Source organism: Hemicordylus capensis, chromosome 4 (assembly GCF_027244095.1).
Source record: "Hemicordylus capensis ecotype Gifberg chromosome 4, rHemCap1.1.pri, whole genome shotgun sequence".
Lineage (NCBI taxonomy): Eukaryota > Metazoa > Chordata > Lepidosauria > Squamata > Cordylidae > Hemicordylus > Hemicordylus capensis.
The window spans coordinates 148785262-148797337 of NC_069660.1; the positions used below are offsets into that span (position 1 = coordinate 148785262).

At 40.8% G+C, this 12076-nt stretch overlaps 1 protein-coding gene across 13 annotated transcripts in view; it reads right to left on the reverse strand.

Annotated features, from left to right (window-relative positions):
• Nucleotides 1-12076, reverse strand: part of HMCN1 (hemicentin 1) — a 409401-nt gene that overhangs the window by 15636 nt on the left and 381689 nt on the right. For 8 of the 13 annotated variants that reach the window (XM_053242912.1, XM_053242911.1, XM_053242913.1 and 5 more), the window contains 10 exons: nucleotides 10560-10709; nucleotides 9804-9941; nucleotides 9356-9477; nucleotides 7891-8128; nucleotides 6869-6931; nucleotides 6040-6159; nucleotides 4952-5086; nucleotides 2059-2172; nucleotides 1378-1503; nucleotides 686-814 (listed from right to left, as the gene is read on the reverse strand). In XM_053242912.1, coding sequence (XP_053098887.1) covers nucleotides 686-814; nucleotides 1378-1503; nucleotides 2059-2172; nucleotides 4952-5086; nucleotides 6040-6159; nucleotides 6869-6931; nucleotides 7891-8128; nucleotides 9356-9477; nucleotides 9804-9941; nucleotides 10560-10709 — 1335 coding nt within the window. Of the gene's footprint in view, nucleotides 1-685; nucleotides 815-1377; nucleotides 1504-2058; nucleotides 2173-4951; nucleotides 5087-6039; nucleotides 6160-6868; nucleotides 6932-7865; nucleotides 8129-9355; nucleotides 9478-9803; nucleotides 9942-10559; nucleotides 10710-12076 lie in introns of those variants that run through there. The other 5 variants (XM_053242914.1, XR_008305548.1, XR_008305547.1 and 2 more) reach the window with 5 other exon arrangements.

Here is a 12076-nt window from a genome sequence, read left to right on the forward strand (position 1 = left end):
AGTCTGAATGCTGCCCAATACATATCTTATGTAATAAAAATTATTTTAACAGTCATGCTCACTAGAAATTCTATGCATTTGTACTTGAAGTCAGCCACTCAATTTTTTCTTTGCTAGGTAATCTTGCAAGTCTAATTAGTTTTATGTATTTATTTAACATATTTTTATACCGCCCAAAACATGCATCTCTGGGAGGTTTACAATTAAAATCATTTTAAACCTCAAATCAATTAAATAATTAAAATCATTTAAACATTAAAATCATTAACATTAAAATCATTTAAAACCAACATTAAAAATTTAAAACGATGAATCTAATTAAAAGCCTGGGTGAATTAAAATGTATCTTCAGTGCCTTTTTAAAAGTTGCCAGAGATGGGGAGGCTCTTATTTTAACAAGGAGTGCCTTCCAAAGTCCAGGGGCAGCAACGGAAAAGGCCTGTCCCCAAGTAACCACCAAATGGGTTGGTGGCAACCGCAGATGAACCTCTCCAGATGATCTTAACAGGCGGTGAGGTTCATGGTGAAGAAGACGTTCTCTTAAATACCCAGTTGTTTTAGAGCCTGCTGACTTCAAGAGATACAGCATCTTAAACAATTTTTTAAGCATAAGCAACAGCCAAAAGCAGATGAGCAGCAACAGGACTACCATTAATCTCTTATCTGATTCTGGGTTCTAACTTACCCATACAGGGTCTTCCAACTCCCTGGGATCGGTACCCTCTTGGGCACACGCATCGGTAGCTTCCCCGTGAATTTTCACATATCTGATTATATCGGCACTGGTGTGTACCATCTCTGCATTCGTCAATATCTAACAAGGAACACAACGTCTTAAAGGTAATTGTACTTGTATATGGAAATTTAAAGGCAGCTATTTCTTCTTGTAAATGTAGAGCTTGCTACTACTGGGTTGTCCACATCTTTCCCCAACAGAACCTAATTTTCACAGGTTTAGGCTCCATAGTTGAAATGAAAGTCACCTTTCTGTTCTAACAGCATCTTATCCTGTTCATAATTCTAATATCTCCTGGAACTTTGGTTGTCAGGATATGGAAATGCAAATGTTTCCCATATTTGTTCATTACCACTTCTTCTTCCCTTATTCTTCAAAGAGAAGACATCACAATATTTTTCACTGACAAGGAAAGTGGAGTTCTGGGGGATTAAAGATTTTTCTGTCTGTGCTGTAATCACTACTGATTCAAGTAGATGCTCACAAGTAGTATGTATCACTGTTTCTGATGTGTGAGTCATGATACTAATAAAGAGTTGGAGGCCAAAATTCATAAGCATTATGGTATAAAAACATAGGAGAGGGATGTTGCTGAAACAGCATATTTTCATTGAAAAAGTATGATATATAAATATACCCACCTATACATGTTCCATTTTCTGCTTTGGTCATTCCATTTGGACACATATCAATGCATTTGTAGCCACCTCGTGTATTCTTGCACAGTTGATCAGGTCTGCATACATTTTGTCTGCATTCATTCACATCTTTAAGAATGACGGAATGACAACTGATGTAATTGATGTAATTACAAGCTAAATGTAATCCTGTACTCCTTTCCCCCATATATTCTAGTGCATTAGAAAATTACTCAGGGAGAAATTCAGCAATAGAAATGTCACAAATTTTATGTAACAAAAGAAAATGACACACAATTTGTATGTTGCACTGAGTTCATGTTATCTGATCTTTTTCTAACTATGAGCATCAGAAAGGGATCTTAACGGAGATGTTAAGGAAGAGTTGCTCTTCACCCAAGCAGCTCTGAATTGTGCTACATTTCGGTGTCTCGGGAAATAAGACTCTGGGAAGGTGTCTTTTAAAAATTAGACTAATGCCTCCAAACATGGCTAATGCTCCTCCTGCCATGCCATGCTTGATCTGTCCCAATCTAGATCTCCCTTTCCCCCATGGCTGCAAACAGCCTAATAACGGACCTAATATAATATATAGCCCTTAACATACAATTTTTTGTCTGCCTCCCCAAAGGAAACTTTATAAATAATTTGCTACACTCCAATGTCCTGAAGTCCGCTTCATACCCATGCATTTTCTGCCTTTCAACTGATATCCTGGATCACATCCACAGTGGAAGCTTCCAATGGTGTTTAAGCAGTGTTGATGACAGGGGCTGGATTCTTGGCATTCATTAACATCTGTTGGATAATACAGGCATCATTAAACACTTCTTACCCTGAAGCTCTGCAGTTTGTCTCCCCAGAGGGCTGAAGCAGACATCTGCTGCCAAAGTGATGGGAGAGGGTAACAGTTTGAAGAGTAGGAGATTTGCCTAAACCTTCTCTTGCCCACTGCTTTTCTACCATATTATGTACGAAGATTCTGTATATATGTTTGCCTTCTCATGGAGGGAAACATCTGGGGCAAGGGGATGCACAAAAACAGTGGCACAAGGCAGAAAGGTTTAAATGTGCACACCGCCCATGAATCGTTCCTCCATTTCAAACCAGGTCTTTCCCACTGCTTTGCCACTGTTTGGTCCTCCAGCATGCTTTTTAAATTTTTAGAGATTCAGTTCCTATTCTCCTCACTACGAAAGCATATCTTCCTTTTCTAGTAAATAAAGAGCTGCAAATTGGCAGGATGACCCTTCCTAATACATTTTTTCTCCCCACCACTCCACACACTTTATAATGTACACAAGTTTTAGGTTCAGCCTTTTAAACTGAGATTTTACAGAACTCAAAACTTCAAAGCTCACTTTACCTCACTGGTTTGCTCCCCTTGTCAATTCAGTTTGGCAAAATCCAGCAGAATTATACCTGGGGAAACATCAGGAACGGGCCTGGAGCTTGCACATACCTCCCGCTTCTAGGGGAGGAATTACCAACCAAACCAGAAGATTCTATGTCAATTTCAATGAGGGATATAACAATGATGTCATGGTCGGTCACTTTTTTCCATCATAAGGTTAGCAGGGGAGGGACTGTGCATGCCTGAGGCCTGCTCCTGAACTTTCCCTCCGATACAACTGAGGTGCATCCTGACCAGGCCTAGCTTTAAGAGAATCTGCTACAAATGCCAAGTTTGATACAGGCCTCAAAATGTGTGTGTGTAACCTGGGCGCTTTCCAGATTGTACACTATCACAGTGTTCCAACAGTCCCTTAAGTGTGCTTCCGTATTGCCTGTGTTTTGACATCGCAGCCCCTGTGTTGTAAGGAAGGTGCTGTTCATATTTCCGATGCCTTCTTTTGGATTTTATTGCTGCATCACACAGCCCTATAACATTGCATCTATCTATTATATTAATTCTTGTAGACGTGCCTCTGTGGGGATGCGTCCCAGCAACCCAGAGGATTGGCTGGGCAGTGGAGGTGCTGGATTGGCTGGGCAGCAGTTGGCCGCATAGGGAAGTGGCCATTTGGGGAGGAAAGGAAAGGAAGGAAAGCGGAAAAGTGGAGAGGAGAACTGAACGGACTGGGGCAGAAGGGAGGGGGGAAGCTAAGGGGAGAGAAAGCGGTGGAGCCTGGCTGGGCAGAGACAAACGGCTGGCTGCTTTGGAGAAGCTCTCTAGAGGGAGGACCGTGCAGGAAGTAGCCGGCTGAAGGCTTGGCTGCCCGACACCAGGGACTGGAGGAAGGAGGAGGCGGCAATGGCCAGCAGGGAAAACACAAGCACAGGCTAAAAAGCAGAGGGGTGGGGGAAGCACGAATGAGAGAGAGAAAAAGAGAAAGAGGGGGAAACGGAGGAGGGAGCAAGCTGGGACAGAAGGCTGGGGGGGAGGGGACTAGTGCAGAAGGCTTGGGGGGAGAGCAGACTGGGGCTGAAGGCTGGGGGGGAGGGAAGTAGGGCAGAAGGGGGGGAGTGTACTGCCGCACAGATACTCTGTGCGGGATCAGCTAGTATTGCAAAAAAGTAGCTGTATTTGCCCGTTGTAGGAGGCTTGCCCCGGATCTATAATGCGGTTTGAATTCGGCACCACAAAACACTGCAGTTTACACCACTTTTTGCAGTGTAAGGCTTGCAATCTGGAAAGTGCCCTTGAGAGGAAAAGCAAGCATCCATGAGAACTATTGCCTATCCTCCTATGCCTTGTTTTGATCTAACCAAAGAGCTTCTGTCCTGCTAAGCAGTGGTGAAGAAGAACAGAACACAATCATGTTGAGGCTTGACACACTATCAAACATAATGGTGCTGAGGCTTGATGCTGAGGCTTGAAGGCTTGACAAACTGTGATAGGAGCAGTGAGACGAGTGTAAAACATAAAGTTGAACTTTATGATGTGAAATAATGACATTTCAAGCAGTTTCACAAATGGCCAAAAAAGAACTGTAATCCAGAATGTCCAGATTCTGTGTTCTTGGGGGCTGCTTTATTCTCCATGGAGTAGCTCTGGGGGCCAGAAATGCATTTTTGCCTCACACTATAGTCAGGCTCTGCAATGTTGATGCCATTAGGGCTTCATAATTGCAGAGTAAATGTTCTCATATGCAGCCAAGGCATACAAAATGTGAACGGGAGCTGTAAAAGTAACTTATGGAATTATTCTAATCGGAAAATAATGTTCCTTGTGAGCAAAACTCTGAGCAAACATTTTAGAACAGCTTGATTAAAATTTGGTAGTATCACCAAAGGACAGACAAAATTATTTCAAGGGCTGGGTGTGGCTTGAAGGCCTGTTAAGCAGTTTTGAATAAAACCACGAAGACAGTAATATACAAAAAAAAGTCACATTACACCAACCACAATAACCTGGGTTTTGTGGCACAACTGAGTGAAAAAGCCTCAATGAAAAACTTCTGCCCCATCAAATATTTTGGAAAGAAAAGAAAGCTTCTCACAGAATCACAAATTGAGGGCCATCTATTTCACTCTATTTTCAATCAGGGATCCATCCTATCAGTATGAAAATGTTGCTTAACATACTCTCATACCATTTAGTAACTATTATTGACAGATAAAGCCATCTCCACACCTTGGCAACTCAGTCCATCTGAGGTTCTTCTGAAGCCAATCCCACATCTAACCACACAATGATAGGAACCAATGACATTCTCACAATCTTGGCCAGTGTGGCAAGAATGCCTCCCTAAGGCACACTCGTCAATATCTGCAAAATATAAAGTGCAAGCCATAAACACAGCCATACCTCAGGACTACATGGGGAAATGTCAATTCCATCAAAAAATACTGCTCATGTTAAATATCTCAAGGCATATTCTGAAGGCACATGTTGAGCTACGTTTCCTGAAAAAACTAAGGAGGCCTGGGTCTGGTCAGTACTTGGATGAGAAACTGTCTGGGAATCCCATGTAAGCTACCCCAAGTTCCATCATGGAAGAAAGGTAGGATATAAATGTAATAAATATTCTGGCATGGTATGAAAATATTGCCAGAAAAATGTTTCCGGCCACATTCCAGTGCAGAGGAAAGGCAATTATTAAGGCAATTATTTTTGAAGCCTAATTCCAATGGACTAATGCAATGGACCTTGCATTATAGCCATTATTTGCATTGGAGACAATGAGGCTTTACACGCGATTCGTGCATAAAGCTTAACCGGGCTCTGTGGGGAGAGCAGGCTTAGCCCACTCTCCTCATCAATGAGCTTGCCCTGGGTGGCTGGATTGGCCACCTACACGACTACTGGCTCTGTCACACATCCGGTAAGGGTGGTGGGAACTGGGGGCTTCCTGACCCTGGAAGCACCAGAATGCCCCGCGTGAGTGAGTGTGGCATTCTGGGGGGACCCCTGAGGCTGGAAGAATTGTTGGAGCCGCCCGGTCAGGGGTCTGCTTGTGAGTTGCCACGGCATGGAGCCACGCCATGGTGACTCATGATCGCCAAAACAGGGTTGGCAGAGTGCTCACTCCACTAACCTCATTTAAAGGGGGCGGGAAAATAAGTGGACTAACCGCCAAGAACCAGTTCCCACGACCTCTCGAAAGCGGGCTGGGCTCCCTTAGCTTGCTTTCAAGCGGTCGTGTGAATAGCCTCAATGTGTTTATGATTTTAAAAATCCCTCTCATCTGGCTACTACATGACAAAGAACCCTATGCTTACCTTGACATGCTCTTCCATCTGCTGATATGGTAAGGCCTTTGGGACATGAACAATAATAGGTTCCCATAGCATTGTGGCATGTATGGGAACATGGATTGTGAGATGTGCACTCATCTTCATCTAATGATAATGATGAACAGAATAAAATTAGGTTGTCATTACAGCTTAGTACACAGGTTGGCAACATGCAGCTTATAGGTGCTTAGGATTCAGAACATTAATATCAGACAAGCAAAAACCAGCAAACCCTCCCAGATTCCTCATCCCAAGAACTTGGGATCAATTTGAACATAAGCATACTAAAAAACAGGTGGGAAGCAAGAAGGCTAGGAAAACCAAGCATAAATCCAGATGTGTTTTTAAAACCCATTTCTTCCATATGCACAAGCAGGGATATTGATAATTTGAGTTTTCATTTTTTTAAAATGTAAGGTTCTAGCCCTCATAGCTGCAGAAAAATGTTTGAAAGTGTAATGACAAAAAAAAAGTTAAAGACTAAGAAGCCAGGACATCCAAATTCAATTCTGCTTTCATACTCAGTCTCATTATTTCTAATTGCATACAGGAATGTGTTTTTCCCCCCATGGGCAAAGTGAAATTGTCCACAGTTGAGAGCAACAGTTTCTAAACAGGATTACTGTGAGGGCAACATGCTCAACAATCATATGCTTATGAAGCCAAATTAGGAGGAGGCAGCCCAGGAAGTAAGAAAAGGAATGTGTTCTGCAGAGATGCTTGGAAGGCAGGAGGACTCTGGCATGCAGAACATAAAGGCAAGACAGCACACAGAATGTTTGATATTAAGTCAAATGACTGGCCATTCTCTTACCGGAACAGTAGGGCCCGGCAGTGTCCAAACCAAATCCAGTAGGGCATTGGTTGCTATGGTCTCCTGTGTATAAAGGAAGTCAAGACAAGAATCATTCAGACTGAACAAACAAACAAACAAACAAAAATAAACCATTTTTATTTTGGGAGGCCTTCATAGGCCCACTGCATATCTTGGTTGAAAAGCATTCTATTAAAAATCAGACAAATATAAATGCAAAAAATGTAATGCCTTCAAGGAGTACAAGTAGTGTTCTCAATGTAAGGTAAAGTTGCGCTGTCGAGTTGGTCTCAACTCCTGGCAGCCACAGAGCCATGTGGTTTTCTTTGGCAGAATACAGGCAAGGTAAAGTGTGCTGTCAAGTCAATTTTGACTCCTGGCGCCCACAGAGCCCTGTAGTTTTCTTTGGTAGAATACAGGAGGGGTTTACCATTGCCTCCTCCTGCGCAGTGTGAGAAGATGCCTTTCAGCATCTTCCTCGGGTACCACAATGAAAAAGTCAGTTTGAAATTAAAAATACAAATTGATGCTTGTAAGAAGGATGTCTCCTAGTGTGCTTGATGCTGCACCTACAGAGAATTGTTCACTTTCTGTCTGTTGGGTTGAGGGAAAGGTGAAATGTGAAATGTGAAATGCAGACATTTACTATAGGAAATGATTAATATATGTTTTTTGCTCTGTTGCTGAAATATATCTGAAAGTGCAAGGTTCAGATTGGGTCACTGGAATTCCACAAAGGATTTTTGTGCCTTGGAAATGCCCATTTATAAAATATGTGTAAAATCTAAGATCTCTGTTAAGTTAGTTTAGATAACATGATGATCAATGGGATTCCCTAAACCTAAAGGAATGAGGTATAGGAATTAGCTGTAGGATTTAGGTATAGGATTTCCTGTGCTGTGGCAGAAAAATTCTAGGTACAAAGTTGACCAGACTTCTACAAACAGATATAAAACATTTAAGAAATTGATGGAACAGAGGACATAGTTGCACAAACCTTGTGTACATCCTATCCTCCATACCTTTCATAATAGAAGCATGGATTTTAAAAGTTAGAGCTTCTTCAAGTGGGTTATACTCTGTTTCAACAGAAGAGGCCTGGAGTGTTTCTACCAGGAATGGCATTCTTCCATAGTTCTGATCGTAGGTAATGGTATGGTTCCATGTATATGGTACACTGACACCATCTATGGTGAATAGCCGTGTAGAGTAAGCATAGAGCTGACCAGGGCCTGTCTGAATGTAATCTTCTGTGTAATCCTGAAATGAACATCACAACTCTCAATTAAGATGACACGATAGCTTGCTAAAGTGACACCACAGAAGAAAACAAAAAGTTTCCTAAAAACTGAAGAGTTGAAAATAATGCCTGAGCTTCAATACTAAGCAATAGTATTAGCAATATGGTGCAAAACAATTCAAAAACCTCGAGACAAATCTTGATCTTCTGAATGAACAGACCATCAAATCAGAAGTTTTGCATTAGGCATTCTTAAACACATATTATCATGTCATATTATATGCTAGTTCAGCCCAGTTCAGATGTAAAGCTAATTAATATTATATTAATGAGCCTCAAGGAGTTTTGCACTTCCCTCTTCCATCTCCTTCCCTCTCACCTGCAAGAGGAGGAGGAAAGTGAACACTTCTGCTTTCACTTTGAGAACAAACCTTCCCCATTATATACAAACTCAAAAAACTGTGGTTTCTTAATTAAATAGAATTAGAACAAACCAGTGGGCAGGTTCAGGCATCACAAAGAACACAGTTTATTTTAAATCAAGTTTATTTAACAAACCTGGATTGGTGCCATAGACAATCACAAAACCTTGGTTTGATTCACCATATCATGGTTTGTTTGGGTCCTGCCCTTTTCCTTACCTCCTGTGATCTAGGCTAACCTCCCTCTATGCAAGAGCAGAGCTACTGAAACGAAGCAAGATTAAACCACAATTGCTGTTTCAGGCAACAAGATCATGGCTAGGACAAACCAACTTCAAACCTTGGGTCCAGGTTGTAGTTTGACTGAAGCAGGTTTGGAAAAATAAACTAACGGCAGTCAGAAATAAGTCATGCTTCTGTGTGATGTATGGACCCCTGCAACATATCAAACCTAGATTAAACTGTAGTTTGATATTCTAACAGTAGTTAGTGAAGCACGATTACCTGTGTTTGTATGTTAATGAAGAACTGCTTAAAAAAAATAAAGAACTCATTTCTTGCACATGAGAGAGAGGGAAGGGGGGGCATCCAAGCTTATAGCTCCCCTAAGCTCAGTCATTGTATCACTAAGCCATGGTTTACCTGATGGCTGAAATGGGCCTATCGTTATCACCTTTATACCTCCACTAGCTTTCTGCCATCCCTTCTTCTCCCCCTACTCCAATATGACCAGAGGATCTTATAAGTTGCTAAAGGTGGTCAAGTATTTGAAATCCCAGAGAAAATATCCTAAAAGGATATATATGATTGTAATTTTTTTTTTACCTTTACATTATCAGCAGCTGATGATTGTAGCTGTAATATGTAGCCACCTATTACAACATCCAACAGTAAAGAACCATCGGAGTCCAAACCACGGGCAATGTGAGTCATTCGTAAGATCTCCCCTGTGAATTTTAATAACAATAGATCTGGGCAGGGAGAGGTTATGAGCAGCACCAAGTCTCAAATGGTTTAACAATGAAACATTGAAATATTTTAAGGCCACCTCCTTAGAGTGGATGGTTGACAGTGATTACAGAAAAACTTGTACCAAAAATTGCTGAAGTTGTATTTTTAAAACCTCCTATTTCTCACTCCCACCCTTATAGTTTGATGTTAAATGTGTGCCAGAAGGCAGAGTGTCAACAATTCAATTATGATAAATAGTTTTATACAATAACCTATTTGTCACTTGTGCAAAATAGAAACCTGAACCCCTTTTTAAACTAACCAGTAGCAAATTCCACTTGTGTTTCTCTCTTGAAAACTGCATTGGTAAGTGAAAAACCATTCACAGCTTCCCCAATTTCCTTGGCTGTTGTCCAATAAATAGGACTTAGAATAGATACTAGTACTCTCATTGCTGGACCTTAAGGGGGAAGAAAAAAACCACTGTTATTAAGCACAACAACACTTTTAAAAAATCTGATCATTTAGCTTTCCAGAAGGCCCCAATCTGGCTTGAGACATCACATGATTTTTAATAAACTTTCTCCTTTGTTACCGCTTGCGGTCAAATATTTCATGAAAACAGAAGAGCAAATCCCAATGTTAGAGATTACAAAGAGTGATGGTGAAAGCACTATGGTCTGAATTTGTGTGTCTTGCTCTCTGGAGTTCTCTTATTTCTCAAAGACATGAGAACACTCTCACTAGCAGTTATGCTGTTTGAAAATTATGTGGAAATAACCCATTAGACAGTACCAATGAAATACAACTTTCTCTTTGAAGTAGTTATATGCCCTGCCATTCATACCACGGTTTTACATGTCATTTTTAGACATGCAAAGGACTTCTATGGAAGTGTCCACATATTAAATACAAGAGGCGACAATTAATAGTAGCAAAGTCAAAGAAACCAGTGCTGACTCTTTACCATGATAAGCACAGGCTATTTTTTCCAATTGTGAGCTAGTATTTTAATAGAATAGAGTGATGGAAGTTTGAGACGCATACGAAAAACTTCTGAGTATCAAAGCAGACTTACCAAGACTCCGAGGGATATTTGTAATCTTGGCTTGTATTCTTCTAGTAACCAGATCTGGACTATCTATTATGGTGGCATTCAAGAAAGCGATTCCAAACTCAACATCATTAATATTTCCAATGACACTTCCTCTAGCGCGCTGAGGCCCACCTATTGCCAAAGAATGGGGGGGGGATACCCATCTGTAAAAACTCTTACTGTATAATATTTTGAATAAAAAATAAAACCTATGAGTATTGCTATTATTTATTGTAGAAAAATTAAACACTACACTCTTCTTCTTAACCAGAGTGGCTTACAAACCAAAATAAAGTTGCAACAAGCATTACAAATATAAAGTTAGTCTAAAATAACAAAAATGGTAAAGAACAGCATAATATAGTAAAAACAACCACATCATCAAAAACTAATATAGCAGCTGGCCAAAAAAAGAAAGCAACCCCCCAAAATACAAAGCAGAAGAGAAATAAAACAACCAAAGCAATCACACTTCCCCCATCTATTTCTTCGTTCAAGTCATCTACTGGTGACCAAGGCAGTTTCTGTCTCAAAACTGGGCCTGAAACCAGTCTGAAAGAGATCTAGAATAACCAAAGCAAACTTATAGTTGGGTCACAGAATTGTCCAGTAATGGAATATTTGAAACTGGCTGATAATTTTCCCAGCTGAAGGGAACCAAATATGGCTTCTTAAAACAAAGAACACAACATACTGCTGCCTCCCTGACAGCAGTGGGTGCACACAGTCATCCCACAGGACAGCTAATCCCAGCCTTGCAGTCTTAATCAACTTTAGAAAGGGTAAGGGTTAAGCATGCATCTGGTCAGACCCATCTACCCAAGAATCATGTCCACAGCCTCAAGCAGAACAAACTGGAAGGGATCCATAGAAACCTGACAGGATGGAGCAAAAGTTACTTCCAGCACATACATCAGCACATACATCAGAGTCCAAGATGGAACAGAGGTGAGCAATTTTACCCAATGCTGCTATGACAGTAAAGTGCCCTCTGTCTGTAGAGAAACCTAACATGAAATAGCACACCTAAATAGTGACGTTACCAGACTTGATCAGGCCATGTATCCCTAGAGCATATCCAGAGCCTTTTTATGAGATTAGGGATCTTCTGAGGGGGAAACAGCAAATGTTTAACAATGTGTCTCAGTGTTAATGCAGCAGAGTATGGCAGGAAAGGAGACAGAACAAATGCCTGAGGGATTCAGGCAGGCTCTAGGTAATTACTGTATTTGCTTAGGATTGTGGCCAGAACACCAGAATATATTAATTATACTGACACGTAAAACTGCCACATTGTGGTGCCACATTTTAATAAAACAAAAACTGAAAAAGTACCAAGTGTTAGTAATAAGAGACAACTGGTATTTTTAAAAATATATTTTGTTCAGAACGTGTTACCAGATTTCTGCATATTCATATGCTTTCAAGCGAGAGGAAGCTATAAATAACTACCCTTGCATTATTCTGCCTTTTTAGCAACTTCCAGTCTCTCAGTTTTT